Here is a 26,086-nt window from a genome sequence, read left to right on the forward strand (position 1 = left end):
ATATAAAAAATGTGATGTATTGATAATTATTTTTTATATATAAATATTTCTGGAAAACTTTTTTTAAAGTTTATTCAATAATATTAAATTGAGGACATAGTCAGGTAAAATATTGCTAATTACTTGCTCATTTGTACATCTTTTAGATTTTATAGTGTGTTAAATGTTTTGTAGAAATATATTTTTATGGTTTAATTTCGGTAAAGACCTATATTTGATGAGAGGAATTTGAGAATAATATACACTGCTCAAAAAAAAAAAAAAGGGAACACTTAAACAACTCAATGTAACAACAAGTCAATCACACTTCTGTGATGAAATCAAACTGTCCACTTAGGAAGCAACACTGAGTGACAATCCATTTCACATGCTGTTGTGCAAATGGGATAGACAACAGGTGGACATTATAGGCAATTAGCAAGACACCCCCAATAAAGGAGTGGTTCTGCAGGTGGTGACCACAGACCACTTCTCAGTTCCTATGCTTCCTGGCTGATGTTTTGGTCACTTTTGAATGCTGGCCGTGCTTTCACTCTAGTGGTAGCATGAGACTGAGTCTACAACTCACACAAGTGGATCAGGTAGTGCAGCTCATCCAGGATGGCACATCAATGCGAGCTGTGGCAAGAAGGTTTGCTGTGTCTGTCAGCGTAGTGTCCAGAGCATGGAGGCGCTACCAGGAGACAGGCCAGTACATCAGGAGACGTGGAGGAGGCCATAGGAGGGCAATAACCCAGCAGCAGGACCTCTACCTCCGCCTTTGTGCAAGGAGGAACAGGAGGAGCACTGCTAGAGCCCTGCAAAATGACTTCCAGCAGGCCACCAATGTGCATGTGTCTGCTCAAACGGTCTGAAACAAACTCCATGATGGTGGTATGAGGGCCCGACGTCCACAGGTGGGGGTTGTGCTTACAGCCCAACACCGTGCAGAACGTTTGGCATTTGCCAGAGAACACCAAGATTGGCAATTTCGCCACTGGCGCCCTGTGCTCTTCACAGATGAAAGCAGGTTCACACTGAGCACATGTGACAGAGTCTGGAGACGCCGTGGAGAACGTTCTGCTGCCTGCAACATCCTCCAGCATGACCGGTTTGGCAGTGGGTCAGTAATGGTGTGGGGTGGCATTTCTTTGGGGGTCCGCACAGCCCTACATGTGCTCGCCAGAGGTAGCCTGACTGTCATTAGGTACCGAGATGAGATCCTCAGACCCCTTGTGAGACCATATGCTGGTGCGGTTGGCCCTGGGTTCCTCCTAATGCAAGACAATGCTAGACCTCATGTGGCTGGAGTGTGTCAGCAGTTCCTGCAAGACGAAGGCATTGATGCTATGGACTGGCCCGCCCGTTCCCCAGACCTGAATCCAATTGAGCACATCTGGGACATCATGTCTCGCTCCATCCACCAACGTCACGTTGCACCACAGACTGTCCAGGAGTTGGCAGATGCTTTAGTCCAGGTCTGGGAGGAGATCCCTCAGGAGACCATCCGCCACCTCATCAGGAGCATGCACAGGCTCATACAGGCACGTGGAGGCCACACACACTACTGAGCCTCATTTTGACTTGTTTTAAGGACATTACATCAAAGTTGGATCAGCCTGTAGTGTGTTTTTCCACTTTAATTTTGAGTGTAACTCCAAATCCAAACCTCCATGGGTTGAAATATTTGATTTCCATTTTTCAATTTTTGTGATTTTGTTGTCAGCACATTCAACTATGTAAAGAACAAAGTATTTCAGAAGAATATTTAATTAATTCAGATCTAGGATGTTATTTTTTTGTTCCCTTTAATTTTTTGATCAGTGTATTTTTTTATATATATATATATATATATATATATATATATATATATATATATATATATATATATATATATATATATATATATATATATATATATATATATATATATATATATATATATATATACAAAAAAATGGATAAGCAAGGCACTCCTCCTGGATTTCTCTGAACAAAAATCAAAACTGCCTAGGTGCAATCCCGCGTACCAATATATACAATCATAAATAAAGGGAGCACACTAGGACTTTTCAATAGTGGAAAAAATGGTCTTTACTGTATTAAATCATAATACAAAATCTGTGTCCAAAAATCGACGTTTCGACCCTCCTGGGGTCTTTATCAAGATCACAGTGAAGCATACTAAACGTGTACAATATATACATATAAGTGTAATAACGCTTACCAATCAGAAGATCAGACAGCCGAAAAGCTGAAGAACCCGGAAGTGAAGAAACCACGTGAAAAGTGCTTACGTAATCGTGCATGTGACCTGGTTGCTAAGTCACCAAACAAACAACCTCTCTATTCCAGTGTAAAGATCCGGTAGCCGGCGAGCCGGGGAACCCGGAAGTAGCTGAACCACGTGATAACTAACACCTGACCTGCACAAACGTGCATGTGACCGGGTTGCATAGCAACCAATCAAACCGTGCAATTCTACCTACCCCCGATAAAAACGGGGAGTAGGACATAACCAACAATAATGGAGGACATAGTCATACAAAACCCCATGATGTCAGTGATCTGGCAGTGACATGCAAGTGCAAACGAAATAACATCAGTGAACAGTGTGTGATAGATGTCAGAACTAAAACAATAAAAAATAAACAATAAAAGACAGATCACATCAACATCTGGGGCGCAGTAAACTAAACTGCGAACATGCATAACATAAACTAATAAGCAAATTATTTCTAAGTATACTACAATTGGTCCAGCATAAAGAAATAACATAAATTATAAGTATCATAATGGGGCTAATTCAAAGAAAAGCATCCAATGTTTCTATATATACTGGAATTAGTCCAAAGTAGAAGGATCATTGATATAATCCATAGCATACTGATGTTGGTTCAAGGAGAAGCATCAGATACCATTTCAACTGTTAGGTGTGGGAATGAGATAGTTTACCATCCAGTGTTGAATACTGTACCTCTTATTAGGCCTGAGCCTCTAGAGGGTATATATATTTTTTTTTTATCATGTATCCAACGTAACATATCAACTGGCTGTATCAACATCCCAGACCTATAGTGTCATGATAATCTATTTCAACAACAAAAGAGTGAGACACCACATATGTACGTGATGACCAGTATTTCTGCTCCATGACGTACATAATATATATCCTAAAAAGGATCATTAATTTTTTTAAGTCTGTGTAAACAGACACCACAATCACAAAGACTATTCACAAACCAAAAAAAATATAGCAGAGAGATGTCCGAGACCTGTGGACATAAAAAATATTATTCTAAAGAAACATTGAAAGGACAAGATGTTCATTTAGTCCTTTGGGGGTTACTGTCTTTAGTTCGTGGATCCAGTAGGCTTCACGCTGGAGTAGTAGCTTGGACCTGTCTCCTCCTCTTGGTGGGTTCGGAACATGGTCGATTGCTATAAACCGAAGAGTCGGTAGATAGTGTTGTGCTGATAGGAAATGTTTGGCCACTGGTTTATCTGTTCTTTGATCCCTAAAGGCAGTAGTTATCCCCGACCGATGTCCCCCTAATCCGATCTCTTAAGGTCATGTCGGTCTTCCCAACGTAGGATAGTCCACATGGGCATGTAATCATGTATACCACATGTGTGGTCCTACATGAGATGTAGTGGTTAATAGGAATACGTTTTCCACTGTGGGGGTGGGCAAATGTGGTTCCAGTCAGCATGTGGCTGCAAGTAACACAGCCACTGCATTTATAGCTGCCCTTCTTCTGGATTTTAGGTAATAGAGCATAACACTGTCGAGGGTCATTTTGCACCAGTAGATCCCTGAGGTTGCGGTTCCTTCTGTAACTAAATACAGGTCTGGTTTTGAATCTATCCGGTAGGTTGTGATCTACCTGAAACATATTCCAGTGTTTATAAATGCATTTCTTTAGGGTCGGAGTGGCAGTATTGAATGTCACTGGGAGGAAGATATTCTTCTTCCTGATGGCATTTGTGGTATTTACTTGATTGAATTTGTTTACGGCATTCATTCTAGCTTTTTCCAGGGTTCGAGGGTGAAAACCCCTTGCCAGGAAGCGATCCCACACCTCCTGTAGTTGACGTTCACAATTAGCTGGATTGCTGTTATATCTCATGACCCGAAGAAATTGTGAGATGGGTAGAGAATCTTTAACATGTTGAGGATGGAAACTGGTGGCCGACAGAAGCGTGTTTCGATCTGTAGTTTTCCTGAATAGAGTAAACCCAAGATGGTTTTCCTCTTTGTATATTTTCACATCCAAGAACTCAATGCTGTGCTCATCCCAATTAAGTGTGAGCCTAACTGGGATAGGTAATGTATTCATCTGTTGAACCATCTCTTCAAGTGCGGTATTGGTGCCTTCCCAGACAATGAAGATATCATCCACAAATCTTGTATATTTTCTTATGTATGGTTGATACTCGTGCAGGATATGTTTGTTTTCGAACCAATACATGAAGCCATTGGCATAGGCTGGTGCCATGGCTGCACCCATGGCGGTCCCGGAGACTTGGAGGTAGAATGTATCCTCGAATTTAAAGTAATTACAGGATAACGCAATATCCAGCCATTCCATCAGATATGGGATGTGAGGGCCATTGTATGTGTCATCATTAGACAAAATCTCAGTTATAGCCTCAATTCCTTCTCGTTTGGGTATTATGGTATAGAGGCTCTGGACGTCCATAGTGGCCAGTAAAATATCTTTACCCGTAAGATCCATGTTCTCTATCTGGCTGATAAAGTGTTGTGTGTCCTTCAGACACGTCGGAAGTTTCCTCACACTGTTGTTGATGTAGTGATCAAAAAATTGAGCAATCGGCTCTATTAATCCACCTTTGGCAGATACAATTGGGCGGCCAGGCGGCTGCTCCAGATTTTTATGTATCTTCGGTAATGTATACATCACCGGATGCTTTGGATGTTTGACCAATAGAAATTTTGCCGTCCTCTCGTCCAAGTACCGATGTGATAAGCCTTCTTCAATAAGTTTTTCAATCCTTTTCTGGAATTTGCCAACTGGGTCATAAGTCAATTTTTGATATGTGGACGTGTCCTGTAGTTGGCGTAAGATTTCTTTTTTGTAGTCGGCATAGGTTTGTATAACCGTGGCACCCCCCTTATCGGCTGGCCGGATTATGATGGTGGGGTCCTGAATCAGATCTTTTAATGCTACATGTTCTTCTTTTGATAAATTGTCCCTGTGAGGAGGTGGGGTTGTCACAATAGGGCTAATCTCATGTCTCACTACTTGCATGAAAGTCCTGATCGAATGATTCGATGTATAAATATCTTTCTTCTGGCGGTTTGGAAAGGTGTGTACCGTAGTGGGACTCTCCTCCTTTCTTATTTCATGGCTATATAAAGTTCTTTGTAACTTATACATGTCAATAGCCATCTCGAATTCCTTGGGTTTGGCAACGGGTATGAACGTGAGTCCTTTTTGTAAGAGTGAGATATGGTTGTGGTCCAAGATTTTGTTTGAGAGATTAAATATAGGTGTTATCTCCGTTGTCTGGGAGGTTTTCCCATGGCTCCTATATTTCTTGTGACCCTTTTGTCCACGTCTAGGATGTCTCTGGGATCTCTTCTGCTCTGTTCGCTGGTATTGGTAGCCCGAGGTGGATCGTTTGAATGCGCTCCATCCTTTAAAAAAGGAGCCTGTAATTCTATTTGAGGGTCAGCTTTCTTCTCTCCATCTGAAGCTGATTCACCTGAACTAATGTCCACTGTTTGTAGGGCAGGTTTTCTTATCCGCGTCCTAAATCTGGGGGCAGGGTTCCTCGTGTTGGATTCTGTGCCACTTAGCCAGCGGTAGACCTGATGGAATTTATAGTCATGGTTTACTTTCTCGACCTTAACTTTCTTAAATCGGATCAATTCATTTTGGTATTTCTGAATATCGTCCTGTATATATATATATATACACACAAAAAAATGAGTAAATCCTTGCACTCACGCTTAAAAGTCCTACTGTTATCCAGTGGTATAATTTGCCGGGTGCCCGTCCATTAGGGGTTCTTTGATGAATATAGGTGTAGAAATTAGACTGCACTCACTGACTTAGAATATGAAAAAAAGTGTATTTTATTCCATTGAACAAGAAATCAACGTTTCGGTCCGCACAGGGATCTTCCTCAGGATGAAGTGTGACTTCATCCTGAGGAAGGTCCCTGTGCGGACCGAAACGTCGATTTCTTGTTCAATGGAATAAAATACACTTTTAATATATATTATACAGGGTTAGTGTGCATAGGGTAAAGAATTTAGTGATTTATGGACTTTTAGACTAAAATAGCCACTAACAGACTTGGCCTAAATTGTTATATTCATATTTAATTCACGTTTAATTTCCAACAGAGCATTCTTATGTAAATAACCTTGTTCATGTGTTCACCCTGTTTAAAAATATATAACTGGACTACAAAATAAACTATCAGTATCTATTGTGCAATATTCACTCCAGTTTCAGCAATAAGGCTAAACAGTTTATGTTCGTTAACATCTAAACGCTTGTCCTTCCTTTAGTGACCACATGATGTCACCATAGTCCTAAAGAGGAATTATTTTAGAAAAGGGGCCAAAAATTGAAAAATTCGAATTGCACGGGTTTTAAAACACTGGAGAAAACCAAACTCTGGCCCTACAGCTTTCGAGGCCTTCACTCCCACCATGCTCAGCTGAACATGATAGGAGTCGTACTCCCCTGTAGCTGAATTGCATTGTATTTACCTGCTCTATATGCATTTTGTGTTTTGTTTTTTTCTGATCCTTCAGGAAGCAGAGGAAGAATATTATACCCCAGATCCGTCTCCTAGTACCAGTAGCCTGGGTAAGTTGAAACACAGAGGGCATGCAATATATTGAAATACAGAAGGATTGTACACCCACTGTACAGCGCTACGGAATGTGATGGCGCTATATAAATAATAAAATAATAATAATTGTAACCTAATTCTGTTAATCTTTACATGCATCTCCGGCTCTATTTCAGTGGAGTGTGTTGCCTTTAGCGAGACCAAACCCGTGTGCATGGGTCATAATTGTCCGATCTCATAAAAGGAGTCACGACCACGAGATCCCTATACAATGGGCACTAGTTGGCACAAAACCAAGATTGTAAACATTAGTATGGAGCAGAAGGTGATGCTCAAAGTATTTTATATTTGTGCAGTGAAAAAATGAATACGCTTTCTGCCTTTTATGTTATGTTTTAGAAAAAGCTCACTTAACGAAAAAAAACAAACAAACAAAAGTTGTTCTGAGCAAGTTAAACCGCCACCTCCCCCACTCTCTTGAGAATTGCACAGGGTAACTTCTGCTCACCTGTTCCAACTTCACATAGTAGAAAGGAGGAAACCTATATGCAATTTTCAAGAGCATTGTTTGTCATGAACAGAAGGTTTATTTTTTTGTATTTTTTTTTTTTTTTTAATTTCCCTCTATTTTTGGTTCTGTGGATAAGTTTGCCACCCTCATTATCTGGCTCTGTATCAAGGAGGTGAGGCTGTTGGCTGACACAGCCTGTCGTCGTCCTGCTGGGATTTTGGAAAACGATTTCTTTAAACTCTCTTTTTATTAAAGACATGTACATACAAAGGCCTTGATGTAAGCGTACAAGAACAGTCTGTGGCAATATAATTGATAATGATGTGAAAAAAGCAAATTAAGTTAAGTTGGGTAAATCACACAGTCCCATGGACAGAAGACCCATGTGGAGGACATTGCAAAGAACAAAGATCGCTATGATTCATTAGGCATAGATATTATCCTAGTTTGATGGCTGTAGCTACGTATGCTCATTCTAGAGGTTTCAGTGATTGCAAAATGATGTATCCCATAATGCCCTGCAACAAAGATTGCTATAAAATCACAAAATAAAAAAATTAAAAAAAACAATCGTTACCCATCATGAGTTGACACTTAGGTTTATGCCCAATACATTTTGTTGTTTTGATATTCTTATATACTTTTTGTAATTCTTTAGGCGCTGAGAGCTGGGTTGATGATGATCCTGCAGCATCACATTTTACAGATAATGAAATACAGGTATAAGTTTCTCCATTTCTGATGTTCCTATAGGTTATTTTTCCAAGTATTTGTGTGTAACGATTTCTCTTTAAATGGTGCTATAGATTGCCGAAGACAGTCTGAAAACCCTGGTTGGTTCACTTCCTGAATCTACGAACACAAGAAGAGTATTTTTGGATGCCAACACGAAGGAGGGGTATTGCCCCATGATGCCACATTCCATGTACTGTCTACCTCTATGGCCTGGAATATGCCTTATTCTATTGACAAAGGTACCTACCTAATCAAAGTGCATTCTCTACAGTAGACAAAGAAGTTCTTTATATTAAACACACAATCTCGTGTTACATGAAAAATCAACTGTAGCAAAGGACACAATGGACACTTGTTCTACCAATGAATTCTTTACTGGAATAGAAACACTATTTGACTGTGCAGATGCTCAAAGCTTTATCAGTAACATTATTATTTTATTCCCTCTGTAGAAATAAAAATATATATTTTATATATAATTGAAAGGGTTTTTTTAGTTTGTGTATATTTAAGTCCACTTCAAAGATAATTGAACCTTCAAAGGCTACATTTTCCTTGTTATCCAAAGAGATTCCATATTTTTTGTTTTATTTTATTTTAATGGCCTTTTCTTTTTTTCTTGGTGTCAGTTGCCTGGCAGCCATATTGCTCTTTCCCTTTACCAGCTTTTAGATGGGTATAGCATGATTGAGAAGAAACTGTTGGAGGGCCAGGATGTTCACCAAGTTCTGAGATCTCATCCATTCATGGCAGACCTTAAACAGAGGACAGAAAGGTTTGTGAAGTCCCTTGGTGGTCGTGAGATACAGGTGTGTAGTCTATCTTTGCCCTAAACAATGCTTACTTACCTCGTTGAATAAAACCATGGAAATCACCAATATTATGTGCTAACCTTTTTTTCATGTTATGCTCGATTTTTCATTTTTTCTTTTTTTTTTTTATTATTATTATTATTATTCTTATTATTATTGACCAGTCAAGTTTAGTCTAGGCACAGCCAATGCCAATAATGATTAGAACAGAAAAATTGTTCAGAACTAAAAAAAAAAAAATATGACCCTCTTTTCAAAAAACTCTATCATAAATGTTATACATGTTAAAACTGCAGCTATAAGCCCACCCACTCATTTGTAGATGATCAGGGGGCTATAATGTTTCAAAATCTCTCAAGATGAAATGAGCCTGTCTGTTAAGTATGTTAGGGAAATCTTGGTCTAATAACGGCATTTATATTGGGCTATGTGCATGGAGACAGGAGATCTCCTTGCGTGATAACCTATACAAACAGCATAGACTAACATTAATGTCTGCTTTCTTTTGAAACATATTTACACATTTTTAGTTTGTAATTTTTTTTAATATTTTTTTAAAATAACACATTTATTTTCTTTCTGTTAAGTTACAAAACACCTGGCTTGAGTTTAAGGCTAAAGCTTTCTCCAGAAGTGAGACTGGGACTACAGACGAGTAAGTCTGACCTATTTATCTCTGACAATATCATTGGCCTGAACAAGGGAAAACGTGTGGTCTTTGTTGCATTAATTTGCATGAAGTAAATGGATTTCATATATGTAATGTATTTTCTCACTACATTTTTCAATCTTGTTTACTTATATTCTAGCTTTTTTTACATTTTCAGTAGAGTACTTTTCTTTGTGTCTGTTAGGTTCGGAAAACGGCTGTATGTTTAATTGTTTTTGCCAGAGAATTCAACTGCAAAACTTATCATATTTCTTATAATATAGTTTTGTAGGGTTTTATGTGTAATTCACACAATTATTCTTCCTTCCATTTGCACTATATGACTTTACTGTTGGGTATGATCTTGTGGAAATTCTGTTCATAATTGCAATTTCTCAGTTGTTAATAGATATCTGAACCCCCACCCCAATGGAAGATGAAAATGGTAGAAATTTAAAATGCTAAAAGATTTATGAAAGGATTGGCTCCAGTTTATGAATAAGACAAAATTATGAACACATATGTTCATTAGGCATTCCCCATAAGACCTTGAATCTGTGCTTTCCTATGGGGTTTTTCAAGATGCTGGATGACCTCATGCAAAGCGTGAGGACATTTTGCATTGTTTCATGGAGTTAATCTCTATGAGGCTGCTGGAAGCTCCTCTAGACAGCCAGTAAAGGCACTCTTAAAGGACCACTCTAGGCACCCAGACCACTTCAGCTTAATGAAGTGGTCTGGGTGCCAGGTCCAGCTAGCTTTTACTCTTTTTTTTATAAACATAGCAGTTTCAGAGAATCTGGATCTCTCTTTTTGGTACATTGCACCAATAAAGTGTATTTTATCCTCTCTGCAATTGTCACTGGTGGCCATCCGGAGACCTGGACCCCTGTATGCCTGAAGATGGTAGGAGTTAGTGTGGAAATGAACAATCGTGGTCTTGTGCAGGGTAACCACACGACCCCTGGTGTTGAGCACAAGGGTTTGTGCGGCCACATATCAGGGACCTGAAGCAGCTACTGCGGATCGCAGGAGCTTGATATTATGCAGATATGTATCCAATACTAGAAATAAGGCAAGACTAGAATAGGCACCTAACAAGACATGATTATAGAAGAACCCAGAACTGGAGTAGGACAGGAAGCAGAACATGTACACAAGACATGAGGTAAACAAGAACAGGGCAGGACAGGACTGTACATGAACTGAGAATACTAGACAAAATTAGAACAAGACAAGATAAACTAGGCAAAACAAGAGGAGAAATAACCAAGTACTAAATATGTAATAAACATTGGAGATTTAGACATACATAAATGGCCAAGATGTATGCAGCCCACCACTGCGCCGAAGTACTCAAATTACGGTGGGTCCTAACTGCCTAGATATGCATGACTAAATAAACAACAATAAAACACACACAGTACTTACCTGCAAAGAAAAGAGCAGAGGAAATTAGACTACTGCTTGCAGGAACCTACTGAAACAAAAAGGATTAATGGCAAAGGAACGGGTGTGGCAACAAAAAACAAACATTTAAAGGAATCGAAGAGACTGGGAATGCCAGGAACGGAATAAAGGAATGAACCCAGAAAACCCAGCATAAAGAAAACCAGACGTAGAATAGAAAACCAGAAAAACTTAAAGGACCACTCTAGGCACCCAGACCACTTCAGCTTAATGAAGTGGTCTGGGTGCCAGGTTCCTCTAGGATTAACCCTTTTATTTTTTATAAACCTAGCAGTTTCAGAGAAACTATGTTTATAAATGGGTTAAACCAGCCTCTAGGGGCTGTCTCATTGACAGCCGCTAGAGGGCTTGCGTGCTTCTCACTGTGAAAATCACAGTGAGAGCACGCAAGCGTCCATAGGAAAGCATTGTAAATGCTTTCCTATGCGACCGGCTGAATGCGCGCGCAGCTCTTGCCGCGCATGCGCATTCAGCTGAAAGGGAGGATCGGAGGCGGAGAGGAGGAGGAGAGCTCCCCGCCCGGCGCTAGAATAAAGGTAAGTTTTAACCCCTTTCCTCTCCCCAGAGCCCGGCGGGAGGGGGTCCCTGAGGGTGGGGGCACCCTCAGTGCACTATAGTGCCAGGAAAACAAGTGTTTTCCTGGCACTATAGTGGTCCTTTAAAAAGAATTGTAAAAAGAGTACTGGATACCAGAAGCCGTGGCCAGAAATGACCCGCGAACAGGATGTGACAGCAATGCCTGATACAGTGTGGTACTAAAGCTTTCTAGATAGTTAAGGACACCAGGTTTCATGTCTTGTAAGGGAGGTACAATAAATGCGCATGTATGTTTCTAACCATTTGGTTTTCTCAACTGACTTGAAACCATCAGTTACAATTTTTTCCCGCTAATTTCTACGTCTCATCTCCAGGCTGCTCCAGGTTTGTGGAAATATGAAACGACAGCTGTGCTCAATATATCGACAGTTATTTCTAGCCTCTCCAATAAGCGGGACACATTCCCTTACTCCGAATCTGCAGACTCGAGCCAGAAAACGTATTCAGTAAGTGCGTTGTCCTGTCATAGGTTCTCGCAATCATTGAAAAGCGATCATCTTATCATATTACAATATTGCTCTCCTCTGCTGCAGAATGTAATTCTTACACTTGACGATGACATATAAATCAGCCCTTTGTTACTTTTGTAATACAGTTGACCCATTCATTACAAGGAAGAGCGAGACTCAATGCTTGCTCTTATTTTTCTTTAGGTTTGTTGACGCTGATATTAACAGTCCAACCCAAACAGTCCAATCAGATTCATCAATATGTTCAGATTAGTATTGATTTTAGTATTGACATGCCTATTTTTATTTATTCGGCATACTATTTCACCCAGGGTTAGATGGCACTCCTCATTGCAGCTTAATGTGGATTGAGGAATGTTGAGAAGTCCTTGAACCTCCAAGTTTGGTAGTCTTCCTGGAGGCACAAACCTTTCATCAGTGATCACCATTCGGTGGCATTTTGCAGATAGTTTTTTTTTTTTTTTTTCAAAACTCTTAGAGAAACTTTCAAAATTAAGCTTTTTATAAGAAAGTCCATTATGTTAAGTGCTTCCACTAACACCTAGCTTCCTCTGTGTGTGTGTTTTTGTCTTCTAGTTCCAGGTTAACACTTGCCTGTTTAAGGGCTTCAGATATAACTCTCTGCTAGAAAACCTTTTCTCAATCTTGTGTAGGCACAATTAGGCACTTTTCACCCCTGACCGTTTTTGTGAAGATCTTCCACCTACAGTGCGAGCGTTTTGAGGTCCTTTTCTTGTATGAAACCATGTACGCACTTTGTTGCACAAGAAAATGTGCAAGAAGTCATTGTAATGTTATTAAAACAAGGCATTATTATCTATTTGCTAAATGTTATTGACCTCCTTAGGGAAAGGAGTGACAGACAAAAAGGGGCACATATCTAATATAATCAGAGTCTCACACACGCATTTGTAAGTGGTTAATTTATTATAACGCTCTGTAAAATCAAGCACAAATCTATGACATTTAAAGAAAAAAAATGGTAACATTATACAATGTAAACACAATAATGGCATTAACATCTGATGCATTATGAAATAACCACTATATGCATGATGTGTGTTATGGGGATTTGTAATAAGCCATCATAATTATGCAGATATTGGTACAATAGCATGCACATCTCTTATCTATTAAAGCAGCGTTACGACAATACACGGGGAACCTATCTCTAGATCAGTTGTATCATTTTCTGTTTGTCAATATAACTGGGAATTAGAACAAACATTAGAAACTTGAAATACCAGATTTTCCGAAGAGGAACTGGCACTGTTAATGTAACAAAAAAAACAAACCCTGTTATACAGAAGATAAAATGCGACTTCTTTGCTGCTGATAACTTGGGTAAATGGATGGCTGTGAGATGTTACAAAAATCACAAGAAGAGGCTCTGCAGATAAGTGGATTTATTTGTTGTCGTTTTTACAGGGAGAAATTGATGGACTGGAAGGAATTCTTGCTGGTGAAGAGTAAAAGAAATATCACCATGGTCACATATCCTTTTTTTACTCCTGATCCTGCGGTTTTGGTTTAGTTAAATATACCAGCATTGATTATCGTAACCGCCTTTTAATGTCTAGTGATTTAGCCGCTTGCAGGAACGGGTTTTCTAATTGAGGCCGAACATGGCCAAGCGGTGACTAAAGCTCATATTGGAGAATTTCTCCAAATCACCTACTTTCACCTACATTTTTACATTCGGTTCCAGTTTACTACAGTTTAGTGAATAAATCGCGAATTGTGAGCAAGGTAGAATGGATCACTGTCTAATGTGATGGCATTTTCATGAATCACAATTACATTTTATTTTTTTACTTAGTATATGTAAAAAAAAAATATTAAACTATAGTGTATTTTTGGGCTGATGACGTAAATATTTCTGGTTAGATTTTTATCTTCTATTTTCCTTTCTATTTATCCTCCACCACTCACTATGAAAATACTATAATTTAATTAAAATGAACAATGTTTCCATGTCATGTTGGGAGTTAGCAGACGCTAATCCCCATCCTTTGTGCAATATCTAATGCGCTGGCTCTAGGTGATGACCCCTGATCACTGTGTCTTCTTGTTGCCATCGTAATTTAACGGGAGCTCAGGTGAGCAGAAGTTGACTTACATCATAAAGAATTTTATACTTCTTGACAACTTCCTGTGTATTATGATTAGGCAGTAGGCTTCCGATTGGACTGTCCTGGTCACCTTCCAGTAAGGAGTCGGTTAAAGAGACATGCCAAGGTTATTATTAATGTATTCTGAGTCCCATGAACTTGCATGTTAACAGCATTTGCCTGAGCCGCCACCTGATCATGTGTATGGTTTTGGGCATCCTTCAGAGCCAGATAGGGGAGTGAATGGCATGCCAAATTCTGACAAACTACGGATTCCAAAAGGAGAAACCATAATTTCATGTTTGATTTCAGAGGGGCAGTTAGCGGCCCTATAGATGCAACAATTTTTCACAAATCTCTGCAGTAAGAAAGTCACTGTGTGCAAGGAGACAGATCCACGAGAACGTACTTTTTGATAGGTTACGATGCGTAGAGTTCTTCTGCCAATGGTACTCGGAATACATTGATACGGACTTTGGCATGGCCACTATCGGCTTATTGAGCAGCACCACTCTTTAGGTCTTATGAGTGCAACTGCAGCTGAGGGTTGAACTTCATATACTAACCTCAACAAGAAAAGGATTTAATGTGCTAATAAGTAAAGAAAACAAAAAAACAGTAGACCAGAACTAGAGACTCCCGATTAGTGGCATCTAATATCTTCATTTTCACCTGATAATGTGCCATCAGATCACCGTACATTCAATAAGCGGGTTGTCCCAACCTGTCCTAATATGGAGTCAGGTTTTTGGCATTATATAAATAAGACATTGTGCTGTCATATAGCTCTGTGTTAGATATAAAAACGTTCGTTGGCAGGAAACATGCCATCGTGTGTATCCTAAGAACGCTTCTTTGTTGCTTCACATTTTGTTTTTGTTTTCTTGCTGTGAAGGTTGTTGTAGGACCTTCTTTAATATTAACAATGCATGTATGAATTCAGTTCCTGTGCTGTACAAATAATCTCTTCTAGGGAATATTTTAGATGAAAAATCTGTCTAGCTCTGCTTTGTGAAACTAAACTGGCTTGGCATTTATTTTTATTATTTATAAGGTCCCCTAGTAGATGTTTGTAGCTGCTGTTGTCAGCCAAAAATATCAAAAACTATTTGGTCACGCTCATTTAAAGGGATCCATTGCTTGGATTTAACTAAAAGCATCCCCTCTGGTGACTTCTATAGAAACCAGGAACCCATCTCTGATTTTCTGTAATGTTCTATGAGGGATTAGCTTGTGTGTGTGTGAGACATGCATGTTGCTAACTGTTCAATAATGGATTGTTGTGGAGTAGAACTGTAAGCAGCATTTCATTAATTGAAAGTTGATTATCTTGCACAACCCATTGGTGGCTTCAATTAATTTTAGAACTTTTCTGAAATTTTTTTCTTCACGTAATTAAATTGCAACTTGCATTCTAATACAAGTGATTATTCGTGGCTTTCTTCAACGAAAGTGCAGTGGCTTATGGGAAAAGTACAGTTGTACATATGTATGTCTCCTGCTGCTTCCTCTTGGAAGTGGAGAAAAAAGGGGGTGGAGCTATTGCTCAAGGTGTTTTCAAAAATGAATCATTTTTATAAGGGGATTCTTAATAGCCTTTTAAAATTTAAAACTGTATTTTGCTGTTCCTTAGTGGGCACCATGCAAAAATCAGGATTTAAAATATATTATTTTTTTTTTGTTATTTTTTTTTCAATATTCTAAGATGCACTAAACATACAGAAATTTAATGTGTTGGAAGCAGGAAAAATGGGAAAGCGCAAAGCTCTGAGTGACTTTGAAAAGAGCCAAATAATGATGGATCTCCAAAACGGTAAGTCTTGTTTCCAATATGCAGCAGTTAGTACTTAGCAAAAGTGGTGTGAGGTAGGACAACTGGTGAACGGGCGTCAGGAACATGGGCGCCCAAGGCTCATTGATGAACCTGGGGCAGTGAAAGCCAGCAGATCTGGTCCGATCAAACAGAAGAGCTACTGTAGCTCAAATTGCTGAAAAACGTAATTCTGGCCATGATAGAAAGATGTCCGAACACACAACGCATCGTAATTTGCTTTGTCTGTTGCGGCGTAGCAGCCCGTGATGACCATGGTCTAACTCCAAAAGCGCAATCAATAGGGATGTGAGTGTCAGAACTAAACCATGGAGCAACGGCTGAAGGTTGTCTGGTTTGATGAATCACATTTTCTTTTAGAGAAGTTGGATGGCTGGCTCTGTGTGTGTCATCTACCTGGGGAAGAGATGGCAGCAGGATGCATTATAGGAAGAAGGCAGGATGGTGGAGTAAGTGTTAAACTTTGGGCAATGTTCTGCTGGGAAACCTTGGGTTCTGGCATTCATATGGATGTTACTTTAATACGTACACCCTACCTAGCGATTGTTGCAGAGCACGTACACCCCTTCATGGTAATGGTGTTTCCTGTTGGCTGTGGCCTCTTTCAGCAGGATAATGCGCCCTGCCACATTGCAAAAATTGTTCAGGAATGGTTTGAGGAACATCACACAGAGTCCAAGGTGTTCACTCTGCTTCCAAATTCTCCAGATCTCACCCCAATTAGGCATTTGTGGCATGTGCTGGAAGAACAAATCCAATCCATGGAGGTCCCTCTTTGCAACTTGCACGACTTGAAGTTTCTGCAGCTAATGTCTTAGTGCCAGATTCCATAGGACACGTTCAGAGTGAAAACATAGCAAAGCTATTAAAGGTGTGAGGACCATGTTGGTAAACTTGTTAGCAGATAATAATTGGGGTTTTCACATAGATGAAGAGGCATGGTCTATAGATTAAAGGGGAGCAGGGAGATTTTTGGAAAATATTATACTAAAATGTATCCCACTTCATGCAGTGGGATATGGGCCACTCATCCCACTTATCCCTGGCTGCAGGCTGGCTTTCGGGCACTACAATTTTTTTTTTTTTGTATAGGAATGTAGACCTGGAGTGCAGTGCTATCACACAATTACACACATATGCTCTTTGTTAGGCAAGAAGTATTGTATGCCCCACCTCACAATTTGCAGGACTAAAGGGACCTGCTGCTGATGCCTTGCTACCAGATACCGCAGGACCAGTTCAAAGGTTTTGTGTAGTCCGTGTCTCGAAGCATCAGAGCTGTTTTGGAAGGACAAAGGGGGACCTACATAACTGTAGGCTGGTGGTTTTATTGTTGTGGCTGATCAGTATACATATGATCACATACCTAATAATATTTATTTATAAAATATTTTACCAGGAAAGATACATTGAGATTTCTCTCGTTTTCAAGTATATCCTGGGTCCACAAAATATTGCATTTCAGCAATGCTTTTATAAGACGTCCGCAATAAAAGTAGATATGTTTTGACAGCTCAGCCATTCCCTGGATTTTACAGCAATTGTATTCCAGAAAGGATGCATTATATATGTTATTTTAATTGTTTTATGACATTTACTGATATTTGACAGAAGATGGCGCTATATACACTGCAGGTTTTCTTTTATTATCATTTATCATTTTATGGTTGCAAAGCCAAAAATAAATTGTTATCCTTATGGGTTGTATTATGGCTTCTTTTCAAAGGCAAAACTTGTTGTTGTTATATATTTATAAAGCAGTGTAAAACGGGATTTTCCAATACCATGAATAAACATTATTGAAGGTTTTACCTTCTTGTTATTTATATTGTATTTGTTCCTCTGTAGTATAGATATTTCAGTTATTTTATTATTAAAGCAGTTTCAATATGTTTGCATTGAGTTCCAAGTGAATGTCTGGCTCAGAGATGATAGCTCTGAAAGACTGTTAGATTGTGTTCGTTCAGTCTTGATTGATGGCTTTTCATTCTCTAAAAGACCAGGGAAAGAAGCTGCTGTTCCAGATTGTTGGTCTGTGTCTGTAAATTCAGTTATACTACAAATAATGTAACACATTCTCTAATATAAATAAACCAGTGAGAAGATGATATCACAATAGCAGACCAGTCTTCCAAAGGTTAAATCTTGGAATGACTACCTTAATCCTGATAAGTATAATAATTTCTTATTTTTATCAGCGTTGGCAGCTGTGAAATAACCTGGTAACATTTGAACTTGAAGTGGTTTCTCTTTATATATAGATATCACAAATTTGTGGCTCCATTGTTGCCTCCCGAACAAAACAACGGTCTAAAAAAACAACGAAAAGATTCAGTACTCATTCTCCTTATTTATATTTTTTTCTTAACTGTCACCAGGCAACTTTTCAGCCCAAAGAGTGTCTTTTGAACCCGTAAAGGGACACTACTCACTGCAATTTTATGTCTGTGCAGAGGCACATCTGTAGGAGTTAGGTGGTAGCGACCTCCATAAATTTTGTTCAGAGAACTTTTTCCTATAGCAAATCAAAGATAACGACAAAGAAAAACTACTTGCACCCACCCATACATGTACTCACTCCTCTGCTGGAGCAAAACAGACTCTGGCTCTGTAACCAACTTACAACTCTGTAGAAAATAGTCTAGAACTTAACAGTAGGTGAAATGCAACCCACATTTATTAAGGTTCTTAAAGAACACAGAACAACATTTTGACCTAGCGATGGGTCTTTCTCAACTAAGCGTTATCAATAGGTGGAAACATTGTTCTGTTGGCTACGAGGACCTCAATAAATTTGTAGTGCATATCACCTACTGCTAAAGATATTAGTAATGCATCTTGAATATTCTTAGAATAAATGATGCCAACTAGTTAATTACAATTCTAGGCTTCATACAGTTAATGGCATTTTGAATTTACATGAGATCTTAAAGTGTGTTGATTTCATAGATTGAAACAAATTCAGATCACAACCATAAAGCTCTTAAATGGCTTTCATTCCACACTGGTGCATACGGTTGTGTTACACATGGCTCACTCTCAGTCCTATACAGATTGACATGGCTCATGGCATAGCACAGGTCTACTCTAAACCATAGCTTCTATGACTAGGCTAACAGAAGACTGTATCAGTGTGGGGCCCGTATAAAACTTGTAATCAATGTTGAATTTGCTCAGCTAAAATGCCCTATCCATTAAATGCCCTGGATCCCAGAAATAATAGGAAGGTATGTTCTGACTCCTAAATGACCTGTAAAAAAAAAAACAAAAAAACACTAAGTCCCTTTACCACAACATCTCATTGATGTTATCTGGGTGAATTGTAAAACATTGCAGTTTCAGATAAACTCTTGAGTTTGTCTCCATGAAACCATACTTTGCATGAGGTCATTCAGCATGTTGGGAAAACCCCATAGAAAAGCATTCAGTCAACATTTCCATATAGGGGAAGGCCTAATGCGTGTGTGGTGCTTGCTGCACATGCACATTCAGTTCCCCCCATTGACTGATAACGTCCGGACATTGGTGCTGAAATCAGGAAAGTTCAAAAAGGTTATGTTTAGACCTTTAATTGTTGGGAAGGAGATGCAGAAGGTTCCTATAGTGTTAGTAATATGACTTTGTATTGAATAAAACATTGAAAATCACATAAAACGTTGATGCTAAGTTTTCTAAATGTATATTAAAGAGTTGGCAAATTACATTATACTCCAGTTTAGTCCAGGCACAATCATGGCACACATTGCATCGGAGGACAAGAAACTCCTGCATTTACAACATTCAATGGCTGAACAGGTCAGCACTATTGACAATGTTTGACGGGCAGTCAATATGGAGGCACTCATGTCCAGGATAGAGGTACACAACATGATGTGGATTCCTAGAATAGTTTTTATTTTTCAGACTTCATAAAAAATATATTTGTTAAATGTAGCAGATAAGTAAACATAATGTTAAAAATCTTTGGAGTGAGTATATTTTTTTTCATCAGCACCAGCTTCACACCTTCACACCTTCACATGCCTCTGAAATTGTAGATAATCTTAAAAATGTAATCTGGAAAGAAAAATCTGTTTATAGGATGCACCATTAAGGTGAGGTTTCATAAACTATTTTCTTTAACCGAAGGGTTCACTTACTTGGAGGACTTCCCAGGTCTGGTGCATTTTATCTATGTAGATCGCACTGTAGGACAAATGGTGGCTCCTTCTATGAACATTGATGAAAAATCTTCTTCAGAGCTTGGAAACAGCCTGATGGCTAATTTCATAAAACACAAGGTATTTGTATTGAAGGTTTGTGTGCGTACAGAAGTCTTAGTAAGCGAAATGAACAGATGAGTCTGCATTCCTCCAAGAAAACAAGTTTAACAAAGCGTAACAGAAGGGTTCGCAATAGTTCAAGGCTTCAGAAATGAGCCTGAGGTTACAGGCATTTGTAATAAACTATAGGATCTGGGAAAAAAGACAAGTTGAATGGATTTCAAATTCTGTGTTGTTAGAGTTATGCGTTCAAAGAATTCCTCTCCCTGTGTCAATAACTGCTGTTCAGTATAATGTGATACCAAGTTACTCTGTCTATATAAAATGTTCCATTGCTTAGAAAAATATTCACCTAACCACATTATGCACATCCCAGTGCAGGGCAAGAATATTTTTTTTACAAGGCTTTGCAATTGTTCGAGTCCTACACAAAATACAAACAAACCTAATACTAAACAATGAATTGACTAAAATAAATTAACTAGAAGATGTGTCCATTTTTACCATTCTAGCTTAAACAGTAATTTAGAACAGTAGTTCAGAAAATGGTTTAGGGGTTTCGCAAACCCTTTTAATGTACAATAAGTAGTAAGGATGTAAGTGTTGTAGCATATATTGTACATACTAAAAATTTAGTTTCAAAGTCTGGAAATCCTAACATAACAGTATTTGGCTTGGTCAAGTCATGTGAGTATTAGAGGGCTGATAAGCGCATTACTTTGTTCTGACATTACAATACTTAGTATTAGTGGGTTTATAAACCATTAGGACCATTCAGGTATAAAGGGGTTGGTTAGGTTTATCAGTTGTATTTACAGAATACATGTATAATTTATATGCCTCTTTTTAAGGTTTGGTCCCTTATTGGGATGTCTCGACGATATCTTCAGAAAGGATACACAACCGTAACGTTTCGAGATGGCGATTATTTTTGCTGTTACTTCCTCTGGTTTGAGAACGAAGCTGTGAGTTTGGGCCATGTTTCTTTACAAACTTCTAAACGAACAGTGTCATTCACTAAAAGCCGAGTGTCCCCAAACTGATTGGAGCAAAACCAATCAGTGCAGTATGGTGCCATTCTGACTGCAAAATCCTGACCCTTTTCACAATATTTAACTTTGTCCATATTTTTTGCAGTTGGCTTCAAATGAGCCTGATTTTGGTCTGGAATAAAGCTGTACCGAAAGCTACCAGATTGTTTAGATACGGGGCCTGGATTTTATCTGAACTATTACCCACTGGCAGCATTATCAATGTAACCTCTATATTGGTATAAGGGACTTGTGAAACCTCCTTTATGCCCCCACCTGCCAGGCCACAGGGGGGACATATGTATTAAAACAGTGAGCAGCCAGCGGATGTAAACAAATGGCTGGGCAATAGCTAGAAAGGCCATATCCCATGGTACTACCTTGGTACTGTAAAACCCCACTGTCTCTGTAAATACTGTTTACTTCTGGCAGTCTGGGGAGGGGAACAAACCATAAGTTGCTTTTTAAAGCAACAAATCGGAGGACAGATTTTTCCATCAGGTTTCCGACTAAGTAAAGGTCTGAAGCTATATATTATGCTTACTGTAAACATGTAGGCATGGGTAAATAGTAGCGTTATCTTGTTTGAAATTCCCCATTCCAGCCCTTTCTATACTGACCAGTCTATTTAATACTTACTTTTCTATAGATGTAAATCCAACCCTGTTTACAGGTAATGTGCCAGGTGAGTGGACATACCATTGTCTCATGGGGCGAACATAGTATCCTAGTATCCAGGGGCCTAACTAGGATCTACAGGGCCCTTGGGTACAGGTATTAAAAAAGGGCTCCCTTCATCAGTCCTTCCTAAGGAATACACCTTTAGTGGTATGTGTGTGTTAGCTGGGTTTGATTGTAATGTATAGGTGTCGAGTTGGCTAAGTGTGAATGTGTGTGAAGTTAAGTGAAATTGTGTAGTGGGGTTGTATATATTTCCCTCTCCCCCTCTTGCTTAGCTTTTTGCAGGAAGAGGGTATAACCCCTGAGGGTCTAGTGGAGTTATAATCAGAACTTTGCCATGGACTACCTGTTGGTAGTCCTGACTTTTGTTTTAAGCACCAGAACTGCAAGTGCTCAAAGTGTTCTACAGTAATTTATTATTTAGTATTCATTGGCATTATACTAAATAATGGTTCTCCTAGGGGGGCTGGAGACTCCCCTCTTACAGGTGGACCTTCAGGGCCCAGTTGCAGTAGCAACCATTGTGACTCTGGTAGTTCCACCTTCAACAGCTTCCACACAGCTCAACAAAACGCATAAAAATAATTGCAATTATATCCAACACTAGACTTTTTCGTTTAGATTTAATAATAACGTAAAGTTAAATTCCTTTTTTTTTTTTTTTTTTTTTAATTATACAGGGTGATAAGCTTGAAGTAATTGATGTTCCCGTCCTAGGAGATGATTCGGCTCCTATAGGCATGCTAGCAGGCGAATATTACAGGTGAATATCTGTGATGGCAACAATAAATTGTTCAGAATTATTAGAGCTTGTTCTGTCTTTGAGAATTCCTTCCAGGTATATATTCTCCATATGGTTAGAACCTGCTTTTTTTTTTCTTCTTTTTTTAATATAAATATATATTTCCCCCATTATGAATGTTGTTCTCGCTCTGTTCACAGATATTAACAAGAATATTATTTCTAGGCTTTTCTTGTGAAATGCTCCTATGCATTGCCTGGTTTTATATCCCTTTTGCTTCTTTAGATTAAATGTTAATTAAACTCAAAATGAGTCACGTTGTGCACAGTTTGAAACACCGCGTGAGAGTTCCACTTTGTTTAACCTAGTTTAATAAAGCTCAGGGCCGTATACAATAACTTGACACATCTTTCTGTCTGCAGAGACAAAGGATTCAAAAGCGCACCTTATTGCAACGACAGTATATTGTACGAACAGTTCAAAATTAACACTGGTTAAGATGTTCTATAGTCTGTTATTGAAGGCATTGTCATGAAAAAATTATTTTATAAGAATGTTGTGATTTAAGAAATGTTTAATTTTTGTCTTCAAGCAGACGTGCACATTGCACAATGGGCGAATGAGATTAATTTTGCCATCCTTTAGGGCACACTACTTGTGTACACCTCTGGGGTTTTTTGTTTTGTATTCTTTGTAACTTTTTTTTTTCTTTTTCTTTTTTTTTTTCTTCTGGTTTTTAGGAAACTGCTTCGTTACTACAGTAAGAATCATCAAATGGAGTTGGTAAAATGCTATGAACTGCTGACGATGCACTTGGGAATCATTCCCCCAGAACATGTGATCCAGCAATGCCAAGACCTCACTCGCATTCTCTGGGAGCCTTCTCGCATCCCACTTCTATAAAATGATGGGAAGGCTAGCACAAAGCAGCCAGTAAATTACTCTGGACAATCAACCCACCAGAGCTTTACATGTTTAACCTGCCAGGATGCCTCTAGTTACAGTACTAGTAGTGTAGGCTATGGTGGAGTGTATTGTTCATGGGTCAGAATATCGCCTGCCAAACCGCTAGGGATTGCACTTCATACTTGTATTTTATATCTGATATTGTGGCAGTGTTCTGTGTACTTGTGAGACCATTATGACTTGCTTCCAACAAGTGATGACCTTTCAAATTGTGTAAAGAAGCAAAGGGACAGTCGGATATTAACACGACTATTGGGTAAGTAGAAATAAAGTTTAGATGAAATTTGAGGATGACAAAGTAGGTGACTAGTTAATGCTGTATTCTGCTGCAAAATACTTAACAAAAGTTTAGATTAAAAAAAATATCGTTTCCTGCAGATTCTTGCTCCTCTCAAGATCTTGTCCACAAATAGATGAACTGGGATGCGTGCTTGGGAATTGTGGTCATTTGCTAGTTAGTGTGTAGCAATGACGTGCCGTGTGTGTACTTTATCTATAGGCTGATGGCAGGTCAAGGTCAAAGTAGGGGGTGAAAAGTAGAATCAAAGTTAATCAATTTCATGGTTGGTTAATTTAATATTTAATGCATTTGCTATCATTTTCGATAAATTGTGAATTTTGTTGCCTTTCGTGTAAACACAAATCTCACAAAATTGCTAAAAATAATAAGCAGGTGAAAAATGGGTTTGTCTCCCAATGACACTCTAGTAAAACAGCAAGGTAATAAAGCGTAAAAAAACTAATGTTTTGCTGTAAAAAAATAAAAAAGCTAATATTTACCCTTCCACCCCCTTCCCCCTTTGTTTAGTATGAAAAACAAAATATATAAACCAAATAATGGTGCACATTACTTCAGAACACTATGTGTAATGTAACGCTACTTTTAGACTGTCCACTCACGTTTCATTGAGCCATGTTTGTCCTGGCTCTACGTGTAAACAGCTTCTGGTGTTTGTGTTGCCATATACAGACCCATAAACTATTTACACTTAGCAGTATTATTCACTAAAGTGAGGACTGATGGGAATTCAATGTTAACCTAATGTGAATTTTAGATTTAAGGTCAAAGTAGCTGAACTGGGACCAAAGCTTGGCTTTTTTGGTCTTAAAATTGGAATTCATTTTGAAATTCCCTTTAACCTCTTAAGGATTCAACTTTAGACATAAAAGGCTAGCATGACGGAAAATTTCCGTTATGTGTCCTTAAGTAGTTAACATTATTGAATAACCCTGCTAATGGCAGGTCAAACATGGCTCTATGAAGTGTAAATTGGCAATCTTACAAGTAGCTGTTGTGTTGGACACTTGTATTTTATTTTACATGACATGGGCATGTTAATAATTAAGACTTTTATGATCACAGATAAATCTTCAGGTGTATCTTGTTCTCTCCCGGCAGTTGTAATTGATACAGTGTTACTTCATGCTCACAGGCAGCCATAGCAGTGTCTGCCTACATAAAACACGATGTATTCATTTTTGCACCTTTAATCATAATGAAAAGTCCTCATTTTTCATTTTTGTGTTAGAACATATTTCATGTTATTCTAGTGCAAATGAAATGTTTGTGTGAATCTCTGAAAGACAATTATATAGGTTTTCCACATTAAAAATATACAGGCGTTTTTGATCTAAAATTAAAAATAAGTAATAGTTTTGATATATTGTACTGTCCCTTTAAATGTCTTATGTGCTCCATCTAAATGTAATTCATCAGATTTTGTACAATTTGAATGGGTGTTTGAGGTACTATGTGTAACACACTGCATTTTTGTAAACTAATAAACCCACCATTTTGATGCATATCATTTTAGTCTTTACTACCAACTTCATATGCAAAGTTCTGAGTTACATTTCAAAGAGAAACTATAGTGTCAGGAAAATAAAGTTGTTTTCCTGCCCCCTTCCTCCCTGTGGTGCAGAAAAAAAAGGGGGGGGGCCACGGTCTAACCATCATGGCCGTCAGACATGCTTGATGTGAGCTCCTCATACATTATGAGGAGGTGACTGCAGGTGTACCACAGCTGCTCTGTTCTTCCCCTCTGCCCGCTGGACCGGTGGGGGAATATCCCGGCCCCACTGGGGAAAAAGCTATTGAGCACTCATAGTACCACTGCAGCAGCCTGCTCAGTTACAACAAGCTCTTGTGACTTAATAATGGCCAGTGCGCCGATGGAGCAAATTATGAAGAACTGGGAAGACCAGTTTGAGCCGCCTTTGATGAGATCTGTGCAGCATTCTGTTCACGGACTCACAGATTGAATCCCGAACAGAGCCGACGCAACTACCCACAACCTTTTGATAAACAGCCGCCTATGATGGCTGGCCTTGCAATATGCCCTGCATGTTTCTTTCGGCTTTCCTCTGAGATGGCAATATCCCATCTTCTGGCATAGGCTGAGCAA

General features: G+C 38.9%; 1 protein-coding gene across 1 annotated transcript in view; it reads left to right on the forward strand.

The window, feature by feature from the left end:
- The window catches only part of HPS1 (HPS1 biogenesis of lysosomal organelles complex 3 subunit 1), a 40,643-nt gene extending 15,159 nt beyond the window's left edge, over positions 1-25,484 (forward strand). Inside the window, exons 9-19 of the mRNA XM_063435252.1 lie at positions 6,773-6,827; positions 7,983-8,044; positions 8,131-8,298; positions 8,689-8,868; positions 9,459-9,526; positions 11,902-12,033; positions 13,486-13,547; positions 20,131-20,279; positions 21,113-21,226; positions 22,654-22,736; positions 23,456-25,484. Coding sequence (XP_063291322.1) covers positions 6,773-6,827; positions 7,983-8,044; positions 8,131-8,298; positions 8,689-8,868; positions 9,459-9,526; positions 11,902-12,033; positions 13,486-13,547; positions 20,131-20,279; positions 21,113-21,226; positions 22,654-22,736; positions 23,456-23,618 — 1,236 coding nt within the window. The 3' untranslated portion in view covers positions 23,619-25,484. The remainder of the gene's footprint in view (positions 1-6,772; positions 6,828-7,982; positions 8,045-8,130; positions 8,299-8,688; positions 8,869-9,458; positions 9,527-11,901; positions 12,034-13,485; positions 13,548-20,130; positions 20,280-21,112; positions 21,227-22,653; positions 22,737-23,455) is intronic.
- Positions 25,485-26,086: the final 602 nt, after the last annotated feature.

This window comes from Pelobates fuscus, chromosome 10, assembly GCF_036172605.1.
Source record: "Pelobates fuscus isolate aPelFus1 chromosome 10, aPelFus1.pri, whole genome shotgun sequence".
Classification (NCBI taxonomy): Eukaryota; Metazoa; Chordata; class Amphibia; order Anura; family Pelobatidae; genus Pelobates; species Pelobates fuscus.